Raw genomic sequence first — 18,317 nt, forward strand, 5'->3', positions numbered from 1 at the left:
CTGCAAAATGGTGCAGATTAAGACAGCCTCTCAATTTTTGATGGAATATTTTAAAAATAAATCCAGTCCCTAAAAAGAGATTTCTGCTGGATTATAACATTTTTATTTAGAGACCCTGTCTGCACATACTGCTTTGAAAACCATGACCTTTGCCCTACATTGCAGCAAATTCTATATTCTAATTGATTCATGCCATTTTATACTGGTGCTTGGGCATTTTTTTCATGAACATGTCTTGATTGTATTTTCAAAGGCAAATCCAATAACATTATGATAATTTTAAAAAGTGAATTCTAAAATGCTTATCTAGATAATGAATATAATCTGAATAGGATAGCTGCATTTTGTTTTAACATGTGTTTTTTTTTATTATCTGCCATTTTCTTGCTCATTGAGCAGTGGCTTGAAATTATATAGCAAAAAAATTAATGGAGGTAATATCATTTCTTTCACGTCTAGAGGATTTAAATAGCTCACCATTCCCAATTCACTTAGATACAGGAAAAATGATTGGTTCACTGCAAAGGTTGCCAGTATCCAATAAGAGATCATCGCTAAGGTATATTTCAGCCAATGGGAGCACAAGGACATATGGCCCGCTTTGATTCCATTGTCATTGGGGGAGGGAAACATTTAGCATAGCCTTAATTTCCATAGGATGCTGCCACTGTGAAGGGAATTGCTAGTGAAGTTAATGATGTCACCCCCTCTTCCCTTCAAAGGAAAATAAAAAAAATACACAGAATGTCAGTGTAATATAAATAAGTACCACTGCTGGAGCGCAGATGAGAATGCTCAGCCCAAAATCAGCTGTGTGTGTGTGTGTGTGTGTGTGTTCACTTACATACACTGCAGCAAAGATTACAGTCTTGTTGCAGGCTGCCTCCTTCGAGCACTGGGTTTCCTTGGTAACCATATCCTTGTACGCTGTCTCCTGACATTACTGGTGTGAGATATGTGATGCTGGCCAAATGGAGAGAGGGGTCCCTCCGCACAGCTCCAAGCCATCAGGGAACACAATGCAACACTCACACTGCCAACAGCGTTTCTTCTCCTTGATGCTTTTTCAAATACAATAAGCTTAATTCCTGTTGAGTACTTGACAGTCGCTTGTCATACATCTACAACTAATTGGGGACCAAGCAGACAAGCAGGTACATTTTGGTCTGATCCAAATCCAGTTGATAGTAGCAGTTGACTAGCTGAGGATAATGTGAATGTCAAACACACCAGTGCAAATGACCTATGGGATGCGGCCTCCCCAGAGGGACCAACAGAAGAGTCAGAGCCCCAGGTCTAACACACAGTGCCGTAATCAGAGAGTGTGACTAACAGGAGAGGAAACAGGATAGGTAGAGGCCATTAGATACTGGAGCTCACTTCACTTTACCGCGTTATAGAATAACATACTGAAATTGTTTTACTGTTATACTGAAATTGTACAGAAGGTATATGATACAAGATAAAATATTCATAAACTTTTTTCAGACATGTCCTCCGTACTATATGCAGATCTTGGTCAAAAGGATGTCCATCCCTTCGGGTGATTATGCTTACATGCGGACGTTATGCGGACATTACGCTATGTGTGAACGATGTGTGTACGAACGGGTTGATATGTGTATGAACGGGTTGAACACACACATGAACAGAATCTCTGCATGTTAGATAGATGGATAGATAGATACTTTATTGATCCCCAGGGGAAATTCAAGATTGTTCAAATTCAATTGTTCTTTGCTTCGTTCAGAGATGAGCGCATTTACATAATGTCCGTCTGAAATACTAAGAGGGGAGTAGTGTAAGAGCCGCTTAAGTTCGGAGATCCAAATGTCAGGATATGTTGTTCAGATATACGGCCCAACCGTTTGATATCTGCAGAACATGCGGACTTGCACCTATGTCTGAAAGCAGCTATAGTAATCTACACAAGATGCACGCTAATCCATTAAACTTGGGTTGAAATTTGGCATGCTTGCCAACAGCATGCATTCCAATACAGTATAGAGTAAAAATAAAATCAAAGTCCAATCTTTTGAAGTATCATTCTGAGGAAATACACTTCATTTATTACAAATGTCTGTGATACATGTGATGTGTAGTCTTTATCCAGCTGCACATCAAAGTGTATATCTTGTCCAATAAAATCTCTAAATTGACACTTTTTAGTTGCCTCATTCAGCACAATTGTTGTTGCCTATTCAGTGTACAGCAAAACCCAGACCTAAAACCACAGCAAGATACACAAAACACCCAGCATGGGTCTTGGGGATTGGTTTTAGCACATGCTGCAAGTGTCTGTGGCTAATAAAGTGTTAAGTTAATAATGGCTTTAGGCATAGTCTAGACCTAAACTCAGCATTTTGTACAGCTGTCAAAGAAACAGCTCAGTAGCTGAAAAGGCAAAATATAAATGTGTTATTAGCTGGGCTTTCTGAAGCAAACTATCAGCCATGTTGAGTTTGGGTCTTGAAAACAGTCAAGTCAGCATTGTTGAAATGTCTGTCATCACAGTATCCCGAATGACCATATCCCCCCACCTCTCTCCCCACCAAAGAAGGAACAGTCAACAAAGGAAGCTTGCTATGGCATAAAGGCTGTTAGACTTCCTGAATGCTCAGCCAAACTTTATTTACATGCCAGTCTGGAGCAGACTACAAGACCATTTATAGTGTGTGTGTGTGGGGGGGGGGGGTCACAGATGATTCACACGAACCTACTTCAGTGAGAAAGATCAAACATAGGCAGTCTTGGCTCTAGGGATGAATGTGACTCATAAACAAGGAGTTTCCTGACGTTTTATTTCTCATATCTCATGTCAGCCAGACATATAGTACATACCGTACTGCACACAGACAAGAAGCATGGAATGGGCTGGCAAAATGGCTGATGGGATGGGGGGAGGGGGGAAACAAACAAGAAGAGAAAAAGAGCTTGTGATAAAAACAATTTGGGGAGATAAGCTTGGAGAGTGTTTGTTCAAATGTTGGCAACTGGGGGGGGGGGGGGGGGGGGGGCACTACTGCCTGTAGGTGAAGTACAATAGAGTTATTCTCCACACGAATTAAGTCTTTCATTCTTTGTTCAAAATAATAATGCTAAAGTAGATGATATATTTTATTAATTGCTATAACATTTTTCTTACTTTCTAAACAGGCAATGCTCCAAAGGAAGTATTCAACACTACTGAGTGTACCTGGAGTTCCAAAGGATGTTCGTAATACACAACGTGAGATTTTGCTACAGCCTCACGTGATTTGGTTGCCTCGCACGGTCATAAAATTTGGCAACATACAGTACAAGACACTGTAGTGGGTGTTTATTCAGTGCACGGCCCATCTGACATGTCATACCCATGCAAAGGTTTCAATGAATTACATACTGCATGGCGGATTGAAAACACTGTTTAGCACCTGTTATTGTACAGACACGCACATACAAATGTAAATCTGTGTGCGTGCAAGTGTTTCATCTTATGTGTCTTTGAGTACAAAGATAACGTGAAGGAAGGACCCAAGTGGCAAGATGCACCTTTTGCAAGCAGTTGCAAATCACATTTCATGGAGTTATTAACACTGCATGATAGCTATCTTCAGATGGTTAACATTCTCTTTTTTAAAAAGAAAAAAAAAAAAAACACCTTCACACCATTAAATACACACACAAGGAAATTGTCTAGTAACCCTGAATGCAAACATTCAGCAACCCTGGCTGATGGGGTCTGTTTGTTTTCGCTGTGTGGCGAGCTCCAGGAAACAGCTCCTCAGATGAGTTCCTTCAGCTCGCACACCCACAGTCTGAAGTACAGGGAGAACAAAAGACCCGGAGCACACAGCTGCCCAGGGTTGAGAACCACTGGCCTCAATAACTACATTTTGGAGGGAACCCTATTTTGGGGGAGGGAAGGGAGTTGGGGGAGGGAAAAGGAGAGGGGGGGGCATTTTTTTTTTTTCATGGGAATTCAAAAAAGTGTTTTTTTAAATGTTAGCATGGAATGCAACAAGGTTGCTTCAGAGCCTAATATATGGAGGAGGGAGAATGGTGTTATTAAAACTATAACATTTCATACATAAGAACACTAAATAGATCAAAACACGTCACAATTGTTTCTTTTTTTTCACGGTACAGTGAGGAAGGTCAGGGGTACATCATGATGACCATTTCATTTTCTTTTTTTCCTTTTCCATAACAAAATCTTTTGTTTATGTGTGTGCATGTATGTGTGTATGTGTAGGTGTGTAGCTGTATAGCTGTGTGTGTGTGTGTGTAATGGTGGTGGACCAGGGAATGGTAAAAGAACATGATTGCATAATTACAACTTCTCTTGCGGTTTGGGCATGGGAACTCAGTGGGAGCTGCTTCAAGTATCCTTTGTATTATTGGAGTGTCTTTGCTGGGTGAAGACAATGGTAACATTCTCTGGATTTTGTTCAGTAAACAGACCATCGGCCTCACGGAGCAGATAGCTGGTTTGGCAAACGACGTGGAGCTGGTTCTCCTGTCAACTTAAAGATCTGCAAAGAGACAAGAGAAAACACAAGAGGTTCAACTTAATATTCGGGAATTAAAAGGTAACAAGACTGGTAAACTTCAAACTTTAAAACCAATTGCAATGTCAAATTGTACAAGGCCATTGTACATGTTAGAGAATATCTCGATATTCTATAGCTAGATATTTGTTATCTAGAATTGCTATGCATAGGTCAGAGGTGTTCATACTTGTCATTCAAATGAGGACCATAACAGATACTTTTAGTGGGCATGTTGTTTAAAGGATCACTCTGACGGGCTTCTCTCCCATCACCAACAAATGGAAATCTGTTTCTTTCAACTGAGAAGGAATTAATTAGTTTTCCCCCCCTAGCAGTAGCAATCTGCGGATACTTATTTGCCGTGTTTCCCTGTAAACATGTCAAAAGAACAAGATTGTAGGAGACGGGTTATTTCAACAATGACTCATTGTTACTATTCCCTTGAGATCATTTATTGTAGATTTCCAGCACTGCCATAATATACTCGAGCTGTCGTTTGTTCGCTAAGCCATAAAATAGATCTCTCATATTCTTTCAGCAAGTCTGTTATCTTGTAAGAGCATCAGTATTTCGCAAATTTGTAAGATACTTTATGCATAACAATAAAATGAACATGGCCACTTCCATGTTGAGCTAAGATGTGATTTGTTTTCTTAATGTTTTCTATTTTATGGAGACACACCAGACATTATCTCACCTGCTTGGCTTGGCTTGGAGGGTTTTAGCCAGGCACCCAGCTCTGGGATGTGGTGCCCTTGGCCCTGGAGAAGCTGCCTGCATTCAAGTTGGCGTTGTTCTGGGCCGAGACTATTCCGGAGCCAGCATCGAAGCTGAGCTCCAGGCTGTCGGCCTCCATCAGCTCACCGCGCAGAATGGCGTCCATGTCGCAGTCCAGACTGCCGTTGAACACGTCCAGGCCCAGGTCGGCCGGGAAGCGGTCCTGAGGGGTCAGACTGCCGTTGAGGCCCGACAGCAGGGAAGGGTCGGCCGAGGTGCCCGGGAGGGCGGAGGGGCGAAGCTGCTGCTGCTGGTGCTGTTGCTGCTGCTGTTTCGCTGTGTAGTGTGGGTCATTGTTCAGGCCAAGCCCTCCGTTCAGGCCTCTCCAGCCCTGAGTGCCGTTGAGGCCGGGAGCGCCCGGCTGGTTGGACAGCATTGGGTCATTGTTGCGGAGCAGCATGGCACAGCGGCGGGAGTTCTGTGGGCCGATAGCCGCACTGGCCTGCGACATGAGCGGGTCCGACTGCGTGAGCAGGATCTCACTGCTGCGGCCGCCGCCGCCGCACGCGTCGCCCTCCAGCAGCTCCTGCAGGGTCTGACCACCGTAGGGCGACAGGCTGGGGAAGGACGTCTGCTTGTTCTCCTGGATGGTCTGCATTGGCGACTGGCGCAGCGTGGGGCCAAACATGGGCGAGGGGCAGCCGAACGTGAACACCGAGCCGCGCTCGTCGCCGCTGTCGTCGTCGGCGCCGCCCGGCGACGGCTGCTGCGCGGCGGTCAGGCTGATGTCGTCCAGCAGGTCGTTCATCAGGCCGTCGTTCAGGTTGATGGTGCCGGCGAGGTCGGCGAGGCACGGCAGCTCGCCGAGGCCGCCGGCGGACGGCGAGAGGCTGCTGGGACTGGAGTAGAGCATGGGCGAGAGCGGCGAGTCCTCGTCGGCGCCCTCGTCCAGCTCCGGGTTGGCCAGGATGGGCGAGAGCCGGCCACTGAGCGTGCTGGCGTTGGAGTTGGTCCGCGAGCGGAAATCCGTCCAGGCGTCCAGCTCGTCGCTGCTCCGCGAGGCGGGGCTTCCGACCCAGCGGGACAGACTCGTCGCGTCCCCTCCGACCTCCTGAGCCGCCTGCAGCGCTGCCTTCTTCTTGGCCGCCCGGCCCCGGGCGCTCTTTGTGTACTTGTTGCCATTGTCCATGGAGACGGCGCGCCGGCGCGGCGCTTTGCCACCTTTGCCGCCCTCCGGGTTGACCATCCACCAAGAGCTCTTACCGGTTCCCTCATTTTGGACTCGCACAAACCTGCTGTGCAAGGACAGGTTGTGCCGGATAGAGTTCTGAAATGAAAAGAGGAATTTAAAATGGGGACTAACTGTACTGTACTGTGAAGCACTTCACTGTACCCATTGACTACTGAAAACCCTGTTGACTACACTGGACCAGAGCACAGAACAAATCAATGAAAGAAAACAAAAAGCATGAGTGCATGCCAAAATCCAACCCTGAGATGCCAGTAACTGACTAGGCCAGCCTGTACAGCTGAGCCATTCTGAAAAGACATTTTTATTCATAAATGGCAGCTTCATTCATGTGATTTCTTCCAGTGAGTCATTAGGTATTGTAGTACCAATTTTGCACAATGGGGCATCCATTTAGGACTTACATAAACTCTGACTGAATAGCAGGGTGGCTACAGCACAGAGCTCAACAGAGAATTACACAAGTGTTCATACATGCTTTCAGACCTTACTCTCCAGTCTACTGGAGCGGAGCAGTACAGTCTGAATATGAGATTTTATAAAGGCTCTTTTGGGCTCTCCAGGCTACGCATAATGCCAAGCTGTCCACAAAGGCCTCATACACTTGCATCAGGGCCTCAAAATGTAAGGTCAGTTATACTTTTGCACTCTTCTTGAAACTGGTGTAACTAGGTAACTTCATATACTATTTAGGTATTTTAGGTATTTTAGCCTACCCCGTAGCCTCTCAAAATCCCCTGAAGCAGACCTTTTCATTTTGGACTCTCTGCAAGAGTTTCATAAGCAACTGCCAACTCACACTGTCTGGTGAATTACTATTCTTTTCAACTGTGAAAAAAACAATACAACCGCTCGTGAGACAAAGGCTAGTCAGTTGATCTTTTGTCCATTCCTGCCTTTGCCATCTAATCAAATTTTTCTTCACTATAATCCATCACAGGCCATACACCAGAGTCATTTGTTATCTTTGCTTCACAAGTTCCAACCTTAAGTTTACTTATACTGGCTTCCTGTTTCCTCATTGTATTCTCAAAATCCGTCTGACTGAAATTACCTGGTGTTCGTCTCACGAACATCGGCTTGTTCTGGAACATGAGACTAGAACCGACAGTGACGCATTACTGCTCAACACAGGCCATTCTAGAACATGAGACAGCAGGAAGCCCCATAGGAGTTCTCTTTGTCTATGAACTTGGGTAATGTTAATGTTAATGTTAACGCTGAATAGGTCAGCATTCTTTCAGCCCAATGTTTTTAGTTTGGTTTGTTTTGTTGGGGGAGGGAAGATCTCAGTGGAGGTCTTTGTCCAGAGCCACCACCCCCACGGCCTCAGGAGAACTGGCCTTTGTGTCTGCTGAGACCAGAGAACATGCCTGACAACCCGATGAACTCAAGTCTCGGGACAATGTTCTCCAAACAGATTCAGCGACCTGCACTGTAGATCTATAGTCATATTCCACGCCTCTTTATGCAGAGCTAATCGAGATGATGCGTGAACAAAAAAAACATGTTCTGAAAAGTAGAACAAATATTTTTCTTACACACACACACACACACACACACACACACACACACACACACACACACACACACACACATACACACATACACACATACACACAAAATCATGTTACATCACCTTTAGGAATGGGTGTGTGAGAGTTAAATGACCCTCACAGCAATTCAAAAATGTATGCCTATGCTAAGGTTATGGGTGCAAGTTAAGAACTGGAGTAGAAACCAATAGTTGAAGCAGTTCAATTTGCAAAACCAGTAGCAATTATGTGGTGCGGAGAACCTGGAAGGCAACCACTGGCAGGGATGAGAATAGAGGAATGGTGACCCAGTGACCTGATTGGTATGGGTTTTCAAGAGAGAAGAACACCCATTTAAAGCAGCTTCACTATATGGAATCCAAGAGCTTGGATAAACAAATGGGTTTCTGAGGTTACGCAACAGCAGACACACACACACACACACACACACACACACACACACGCACTCTCCCCCTCTCACTCACTCCCACACACAGTCAGACATTTTCTGCCCTCTTTGCAGAAAGATCAGCCAGGGTCAACAGTAACCAAAGGCACTCACTCGCATGCACACACACACAGCCTTACACAATGCAGGTGCAGAGTGTTTAGGAGCTTTCTCGAATCCAAGCTTCCCTCAATTGTCTGGCTCAACAGGGGGGTGTTCTATTCACTGTGTAAAACCCATATTAGCAGACAGAGTGGAAGTCTAAAGGTTTAGATGACCCTTTGACTTATCAGGGTCACGTATTCCAATTTTTACGCCTTTAAGCATTGGCCTTCAAGACCCGGAATTGTAATTGTTCAGTGACTAAATTTAGTATTCACTGAGCAATGAACACTTTCCATCTCCAGAAAACCAATTATGATTCAAACTAATTTCAGAGTGAATATCTGTGTTGTAATGGAGAACAAGGGCGACCCAATGGGTCACTGACAGAGAAGGCGGTCTGGCCAGATTCTGGAGTAATTTTAGATGTCTAATTGCAAGATTTCAGTTTGAGCAGAGACTGAGCCTCTATATAACTGCAGCCAAATGAACACATTCAGGACAGATTTTTACCATCACATATGTGATATGTGCCTAGAGACAATTTCATAGCTTCCCAAAGTAGTTCCCAAAGAGTACAAACACAAATAGGTGTGGCAATCCTTTAGGGAAATTCTATCATTCTGTCAATTTGGATTGTTGGTCTTTTATTTGTCATCTTAAAACTACAAGGACACGCAATGTCAGAGTCGGATAAAAGAGCAGCATAATATTTGCAGCACACAATCTGATATACTGGTAACTGATGTAACACAACTGTTCTTGGGGACATCATGGGAGTATTCATTTGAGGACTGTTTGTGCTAACCTGTTCTTCAGTGAGGATGCCATCTGTTTCAACAAGCTGTCTTGATCTACACCAGAGAACAGTGTATCACCAGCAGCAGAATAATATCCAACTATATGAGAATGACTTCTTAAGAATATGACTGAGGGAAATATTGTATCCCTGTCGATAAGACTACTTTACTCACCATCATGTTCTTTCTATTAGACACAAATACCAATAGCAAATTGCTAAGCAAACCTACTTTAAATGTTGAAACCTGAGGGAACACCAGGGCCACTTGGTTATTAATAAACATGTTAATTTATGTTTTGGAGATAATCAATAAAAAAAATCCTGAATGTCATTTATATATGCATACTATATTAAAGTCATTATCAGACAACAACTGACACCCCTCTGTATAGAAGCAGAATAGAATTAGCGCACACACACACACACACGCACGCACACACACACACACACACACACACACACACACACACACAAAGAGCAGCTCAGGCAGGCGATGACGCTCCAGGCAGCGGTCCAGCTTAAGCTTTCGAGCAGGAAAGGAGGACCTGTCCTGCAACGCTACTCGGAGCCAGTAACTCCACTGGAGTACAGGCCAACAGCACACTGGCCAGTACAGTGTGTTCTGGAGCCGAGGGTCAGGGACAGAGGGTGTGGACCCACTGGTAAAGGTCAACATGAACAACTGTGATCAACTGGTGCGAGTCGTCTGCAGACATCCTGATATTGTTGATAAGTTTTTCCCCACATAAATACATTTCTAAACAGACATTTATGTCCAATGTGAGGAAGACTACAGTACAGTGAAAGCAATTATGCTTGCTTTTGTGTAGTTGGTTAATGCTGACTATATAATCAGCAAAGAACAAAGTCTGCGTTAAACTGATTTTGGACTGATTGTCTAACATATGTGGGTACTGAAGAGGAAGACAAAGTTTATCAGATAAACGTTTGATGATCCAAATCCACAACCCATCCTTGAGGGCAACATCCTTCATTTATTTTCGCCTTCCCCATACTCTCTCTCTCTCTCTCCATCCCTCTCCCTCCTCCCGTTCCTCTCTCTCTCTCAAAGACACTCATCTTTCAGCCCATTTTCATGTCAGCAAGGAGAGGTCTGTGGGACCCCACTTGGGATGTTCTGAGCTATGTGCAAAATGAAAGGGTTTGACTGAGGCAGAAGTAACCAGATGAGGAGCATGCAGCAGACCTCAGAACCCCACATCCCAGCCCAGAACGTTGCAGCACAACACAGTCTGGTTGGGTCACTGCAGGAGAGAACAGAACTTTGCAGGAGAAGCCTGCTAACAAAGTAAAATACTAGTATAAAGCTACAGCAAGTTTGTGTGTGAAGTTAAGGCCCTGTCTTCACTACTGCAGACACAATTGGAAACACAGAGTGGCTTCTGTGTTCCATTAACATCTATTACAAACACATGTGTATGATGTGAAGAATTATCTGTATCCCGGCGCACAGAGTTGCCAACCTTAGTTGTAATCTTAGGTTCAAGTTGGATGACCTGTGCGGTCACCCATAGGCGTTATGCAAATGTGTCCGACAGAGGCCAAAACTTTAGGCTGACTTTCTTGGCCAAACACAAGGAAATATAGAGGGAGTTCATGGTAATATTTCTCCTAAGTGATTCAACACTATTGTGGTGTTGATGGGATACACATTAGTTCGGTTTTCAGCCTTTTGTTTTCACTTTCTGCCAATGACAGGTATTCCATGACCACTAAAAACATAAATACGATAGTCAAGATCAATCTAAATCTAGCTCTCCCGAGTCCCAACAACACATCCATTAGGCTGACTTCTCTTCCCTAAAATGTTGTGGGAGCCATCGGTTATGTTTGATTTTTTCAGATAAATATTGGATTGTACCATGTTGACTCAGCATTCCTGCACCAAGATATATGGATGTTGTTTTCATGTCTCATTCGTTCACTCCGTTTATTGGAGAACGCCACTAAGACCAAATTTGTTGAAATGGTGTAAATGTCCTAACTAAGCCTCCATTGGGTTACAACTGGGTTGGTTCACAAGTCAAAAAAGGGCAACATCATTGTTAATGATGGTGTGTGCTGAAATGTACACCAGCTTAAAAATGCTAACACAATTTCACAATGATCACGTTGGCCAGTGGCACGAGTCAATGAGACGAGATGACTTCATAGACCATCAATTCAGCTATTTCCCAACAGTCCTCCACCAGACTACAGAAAAAACTGCTGTGTGGTCTTCTTTAGCTTTGCCCCTCGCGAGTGCAGTGGCTCACAATAGCAACACGCTTAATCTGCTGGTGCTTCTTAGCAGTGCTGGAGTTTTCAAGCTTTTCCACTGTGGGGATTTTCACCCTGACCTTTGTGCTATTTAACCCACAGCACACAGCAGCTGGGGGGGAATGTGGGCGAGTGGGAGAGAGAGCCGCAGCAACTGCGGCAGCAGCAGCAACAATGCCTCACTGCACAAAGTTCCCAGCCTCGCAACTGCATGCGAGGCACCCTGATCGCTGGCCTGACTCTACCCTGCGGGCGAAAGCGATGACCTGTGGACGTGGCGCTCCAGGGAAAGGCTCTGCGTCAAGCCAATTACTGGCCTTTCAATCCCCAGGGGTTGTTCAGCACGACCCTATGTACCGCGGCCCATTGTGAAGGGCTAAAGCAGGCTGCCATTCCTCCTGCCTTGAGCCGGTAGGATTGATTGGATTGGGCAATTGGACACAGGCACCCGAGATTCGCTGAGATTTAGCAGCCTACACATCCCTAATTAGAGAGCTGGGAAAACAATGACCGTTCTGGTGCTTACAAATACTCGGATTAGGAGAGAGCGGACTTCAACTATAAAGTACTGATATGGTGAAAGCTATTGTTCAGCTGATCATTTATTTTGTCAATGCAGATCTCAAGAGGAAACACAAACAACCTGATTCTATCAACAGACTAATGACAGTCGTGCCTATTTGACAGCATGCCTCTAACAGTTAACACAAATGTCCAAAGATAAACTGAAAAAGAAATTATGTTCTTAATTATAAACACTCTACTCTGAGCCTGGGCCTATATTTCACCATCTCCTCACTGGTGAAAGGCTGTCCGCGTTAGCGTAGTCTGCGGGGCGCGTTCTACCCAAGCTCAGCTGGCACAGTGCCACAGCAGGGCAGAACAGAGGCAGAGCTGTGGCTTCAACAATAAGAGGCCTTTCTCCGCAGCCATGAGTTCATCTTCTGCCCGCTCTCTGACCAACAGCGCCTGGGTCACACCACCGCCACAAAGAATCCACTAATCTTCCACCAACATGTCTGCACGCGAAAAACAAGACAGGGAGTCACTGTTTCAGAACAGGGACTGAAAAAATAAACAAAGACATAAAAAAACATCACAGAGATACTGGGTCCTGATTGGCTGGCATGCCACCAATGTCCGCACAGTAGCACACAGAGCAGAGGCCTAAGCTGAGAGCTCGTCGCTTAAAAGGGCAAACCTTGGGTGACTGGTGCAAGTCTTGCTCCATATTTCTGCCTTACAACAGAGCATCTGGCTGGGGGCGTTCGATAGTGTTTAAATCACATCCCATTCTACAGCCTTCCCAGTCCTCTGGATTAACCATGTTTCTCTGTCCACAGGCCTAATGAGCCCTGAGGTCCTGTTACAGGCAAACATACAATTTAACAAACATCAAACCCTTTGGGGTATAGAGGTAATGGCATGTTTGCACAGAAAGCTTTTGGGTGGGTTGTAATGCAAGTTAAGCCCAATTTGCAGCACACAGTGCATGCACAAGCAAAGGGGAAGCATTTACAGTTCTAAACGCAGCACATATCATCAAATATCGGTGCATAGCAGCCTTAGAATTGTTTTGGCATTTTATGGCTAAAAAGAAAAGCATGTGTGTACTGCATGCTACACACTACTGACAAATAGCAATGGTCCTCAGTTGTCCTCCTATGAACTGGTATTGATCCTAAAATATTCAGAATACCTATAATATTTAGATTTCTCAATTACTGCATAGCCATACATAAGACTACATACGGCCATAAGTTAAAAGAAAATAACTCAAGATTCCAATTCAACCAGTCAGTGTGCAGCACTTTATCAGACATTAATAGAAACAGATTAAATGTAATAATTAGCCGTCTAAATTCATTGTCCTGATAGAGGTCGAGCTCTCGTTGTCTCTGTTATCTAAAGCCTTCCTTGTCTCTTTGTGCTTCACTCTTTTTCTGTCTCTCCCCTCCTCTCTGCTGCAGCCCTCTCTAAGCCAAGCCCCTCTCAGGGAAGGGCTGGCGTTCTGCCAGTTCACACAAAGCCAGATCCCAGAGTCAAACAGCAAGCTCCTCTCTCTCGCGCTCACTCACACACACACACACACACACACACACACACACTGACCTACATAGTTTCCAGTCAGCTGATTGATCCTTGTGCTAGCGCTGCCAGCCAATGAAAAGTGAAGGTGGGGTGCGCGAGAGCCAATTAGAAGATAGATGCTGATGAAAACCTCATGGCAATTTTAAGTTTGTATTTTTTTTCCTCCCTCTCTCCCTCCCTCCTTCCTTCCTTTGCTTCATCGTAGTGGGGCATTGGTTTGGATGAGCAGGCGGGCTCTGATGCAGCAGAGTGAGCTCTGGAAGGGATGTCTCTCTGTACCCCCCCTCCCCTGCCCTCCCCTCCAAGTCCTCCTAGCAACACCACAGACTCTCTCTCTGCCTCTCTCTCTACTACCTATACTGCTCTGCAGCTAGCATGAGACTCTAGGCACCGTGCAATTTCTCTCATTTTTTTTAATAGCTGACAGCTAAGGATTGCTTTTGAGAGTATAAACACGTCTGGATCGACCGCCCCTCCAACCCCCCACTCCCTGCCTTGGTGGCAGGGAAGCCACAGTGTTCAGAAGAGCGATGTGTGTACAAAGCAAATAAATCAGGAGAGAAGGGCCCCATGTTTTCATTTCCGCCAGGTTTGTTTGTTTTTGCTTGGATGGGACATTCTCTTGTTCTGCAGAGCAAATGTCCATCTCTCTCTCTAACACACACACACACAGACTCCCTTGCTCACTCGCTCTCATACACACACAAACAAACAAACACTTTCACCTCATAGTCGTCCTCTACACAGTAGGATTACAAACCTATTTCAAGAGAGTCTCTCTCTCTCTCTCTCTCTCACACACACACACACACTTTCTCTCTCCCCCTCTCTCACACACACACTTTCTCTCTCCCCCCTCATTCAAATCCAGCCAAGGCCAGAGCATTCATTAGATGTGATTCCATGACGAGTGAATTGGTTTTCCAGGCCAGGATAATCCCTGAACTCGAACAGCGCCAGCAAAGACAGGCATAGTAAAAGGTCTTTGCAAATACACTCACATTAAACACACATAGACGCAAAGAAAAAATATGTCACCTAAATATAGAATGCTGGCAAATCTCACAAATGAAAAATAAAAACAAAAAAAGATTACAATCTTAATTTATATTTTAGAGAAAATGCCATTCAGCAGAAATATCACTCTAATAAAAAATGCTATTATGTTAATGCAGACTATTATTATTTGAAATATGAGTCAGATTACATAATGAAATTTCAGTACAGTATTTTAGTACAATATTCACAACCAAACCTACACTGCTGCTATTGAGTATTGAATAATCAAATAATTGAATGTATCGATATAATAATTTGCATAATTCCTCACCAAATGCATATTAACTACGGCCAATAAAGAAGGATGTGTTTTGGTTGGATCAGAGTGGATTCCTGCTGTGTGATCAGATGTCAGATCGTCATGAGAGTAGTACATCACCCCTTTGTGTGATGCTTGTTAACTTGGTGCTGTTTTCCAGATTTCTTGATTGAATGAATGAATGAATGAATGAATAGATGGAGGGGTGGATGGATGGGTGGAAGGATGGAATACCAGTGCACCAAGGTAGGCACACAGAGGAGATAATTTACTGTCTGGTAGTGATCCAATCAAAGGGAAAATATATGATTGTAACTTTGTATCAGACACAAGCCACTAACACCACACCACAAACACATGCCTAAAGCAGTGATGTGGCAGTGATGTGTTTTTATTTAAGCAGACCACACCAATCATACACACACAAAAGAAACATCTAACATCTACCAACCGCTCCAATGAACTGACCCAGACACAGCCCTACTAATTCTGTGGCTATGCTGGTGGATTATGAAAGCTAATATGGTGTAACACAAATAGCTCGGACGTCATACTGATAAGATAGCCTGATGTTGTGCTAGTGTGCAGGAGTGACAGCACTCAGCAACTCTGGTCTGGTGCCTGAAGGCAAACAATTCCTCTGTTTTTTTGATACACTGTTGGCATAAATGATGTCCAACACAGTCTGTACAAAATGTATGAGCTAAACGTAAACACTAGATGGAAAATGCTGGTCTTAGCTGCTGAAACATAGTGTCATGGGGCTCCCTCACCACTAACTGGCCTGATAAGAAGTAATGTGTCAGCAGGCTGAGGCAACGTGCCAGGGTGGTAAGGCCAGCCTCAGAGGGAATGGTGCCAGGGGTAAGGGCAAGAGCAGGGGCACGTGTCACCCTGCTCCTTCCTCTTATCTTTTACATTACATTACATTTAGCAGACACTTCTTGATCAAAGTGACTTACATATGTCAGCTATATTACAAGGGATCACATTGTCCCCGGAGCAACTTGGGGTTAAGTGCCTTGCTCAAGGGCACAGCGGTGGAAGCCGGGAATTGAACCAACAACTTTCAGGCTACTGCACGCTAGCCCAGCTCCTTAACCACTACACTACCACCGCCCACTGACACTTTTTTAACACCCTGTCTCACCCAGTCCTATCAGCCACCCACAGTTACTGTCTCACCAGCTGCTAATCAACCTGACCTCCCTTTCACTGACTGAGGTAACATCTGAAGAGCATCACTGGTAGACCTAGAGTAGCGCTCTGCTTTTTAGATCAGTTTGGTTAGAATGACTAGAAACTAGGCTACTACTTCCCTTAACAGATACTGCATCATTGCTTTTCACAGGTGTGCTGAACTTGTAATGTTTTGCGAAAACATCACCTCCACTATGATATTCTGCATAAATTAACTCATATTGTGTGAAAATACCATATCTTATGACTAGGTTTAGTTCCACACCAACTCTGCAGTGAAAGTGCACAAAGAGCTCACCTTCCAGCCTGCTGAGCTGTTGCTGTCGCCTTTGTCCTTGAAATATGCTACTGATCTGACCATCCAATCATAGATCTGGGCCAAAGTCAACCGCTTGTCAGACGAGCTCTCAATAGCTTGAGTGATGAGATCCGCGTACGAGTAATTGCCCCAGGCATTCCTTCGTGCAGAAGACTTTCTTGGCTGCGCTACCAGGCCGTTCACACTTGTTTCACTGCTCGCCGTGGACAAGGGCTGAGAGGGTACCGAGAAGCCGTCGAGCTCCTTGTCCTTGGAAGTGGTTTTAAGTCGAACAACAGGAGTAATTTCTGATGTAGCATGGTCCCCATCGGAAATGTCAGTTTCTTTCGATATATCGTTGGCACTGTGGCCCGCGCAACTGTCAGTGGCGGGGTCATCCTCCTCTTCGGGAATAATATCGGTTGGTTCGGGCTTCCCTGTGTCGGACTCAGGTCGCGGGAGAGGCCACGTACAGGACCTTGGTCTTTTCTGTGGCTCAAAATCTGGATCGATCATAACGTCCAAAGTATTACCAAGTTCATTGTTTGACATCTCAGCCATGATATCCCCACTCTTTGCCTTCTCTGAGCTACAGTTTGATCATTCAAATAACTAAATTGGAAGCTTGGTTTCCAGTTGCATTCCATTAATGAGCTTAATTTTTGTGTAGTTAGAGCTGTCTACGATGCTTCTAGTCCTGGTATGGAAGATTCAATGCCCTGGATAATAGAATGAAAATAATTTCACTTAAAAAAAAAAAACAAGTTAACACACAATGGACATTTTTTTCCTTCAGATCATTGGTAGGCTACTGGTCTGCACTCTCCATGCAGTCCTGATACCTGATGTTTAGCTAACTCCACGTGCCTGCCCAGTTGATTGCTCCAGCATCAGTGAACACACACAAGGGTAACTTTAAATATGCTGCTCAGAAATACTTTTGGACGACTCACTAGAAGTGATGCAATGCTGGAGGGGTTTCAACGCGACAAAGTATCACAATTATAATAAGGCTCAAGAGCAGAAAATAGCCTAAATCAAAACACTTCAACGCTAAGCCTGAGTATGGTCATTTTTTAAAAATGCATGGTACGCTCAGTGACAGAAAACGTCCCCTTAATATGGATACAGTCATTCAGAATGCAGCTGCCATCTTGACAATTTCCTTTTCAAGTCGTTTTATCCAGCCCGAGTGGAGAGCCGCCAGCTCCCAGTTCAAGAGCTTGATAATCTGTAAGCTGTGCAAGGGCTTCTGTAAGGACGTCAGAACCTCCACCCAGCGAGTCCGAGGTGCTAAAATCACATTTTGCGTGCGCAGGTTCATCGAAATATCATCTCCGCCGATTCACAACGACACGGGAGCCTTTTCTCTGTTCTGCAGCTAACTAGTTAGCCCCTGCATCCTGGGCGATCCGATGCAAGCGGAGCCTCGCTCTCGTGCCTCCGCCTGCCTTTGCTTGAACTACCGAGGAGCTCTGCAGTCGATGGCCACAGAAGACAGACCTGCCCCCTAGATTACATGGGTGGCATAGCCTTTTAAAGCGACACAATCCCCATGGATGGACAGTGTGTGTGCGCGCCTGGAGACTGCACAGCTCAGCAGTTTTTGTCCTGCCTCCCAGAGAGAAGGTGGATCTATTTATCTACTTTTTTTGTAAACGTAGGCCATGTGTCGGCTGAGCCTCCATAATTCAGGCGTTTCCGCACTAGGAAATGTCAAAACCCATTTCCCTACTCTGTTTTTG

At 44.8% G+C, this 18,317-nt stretch overlaps 1 protein-coding gene across 1 annotated transcript; it reads right to left on the minus strand.

Annotated features, from left to right (window-relative positions):
• Positions 1 to 3,000: 3,000 nt before the first annotated feature.
• foxo3a (forkhead box O3A) lies at positions 3,001 to 18,256 on the minus strand. The gene is made up of 3 exons (XM_076299251.1): positions 16,573 to 18,256; positions 5,230 to 6,576; positions 3,001 to 4,514 (listed from the first exon to the last, which is right to left on the minus strand). Exons 1-2 carry the CDS (start codon positions 17,131 to 17,133, stop codon positions 5,254 to 5,256), a joined length of 1,884 nt encoding a protein of 627 aa, XP_076155366.1. The 5' UTR covers positions 17,134 to 18,256; the 3' UTR covers positions 3,001 to 4,514; positions 5,230 to 5,253.
• Positions 18,257 to 18,317: the final 61 nt, after the last annotated feature.

Source organism: Alosa pseudoharengus, unplaced genomic scaffold (assembly GCF_046254945.1).
Source record: "Alosa pseudoharengus isolate Yale_2024_CS ecotype anadromous, Long Island Sound unplaced genomic scaffold, YU_APseudo_1.1 YU_APseudo_1.1_scf_22, whole genome shotgun sequence".
NCBI classification, from domain to species: Eukaryota; Metazoa; Chordata; class Actinopteri; order Clupeiformes; family Clupeidae; genus Alosa; species Alosa pseudoharengus.

What these genes read in the sequence shown, in the direction of transcription:
- foxo3a (XM_076299251.1), bottom strand. Translation starts at nt 17,133, where the DNA reads ATGGCTGAGATGTCAAACAATGAACTTGGTAATACTTTGGACGTTATG. An exon ending in ACAGCTCAGCAGGCTGGAAG is followed by an intron (nt 6,577 to 16,572) that starts GTGAGCTCTTTG and finishes TTTTCATTTCAG; the next exon opens with AACTCTATCCGGCACAACCT.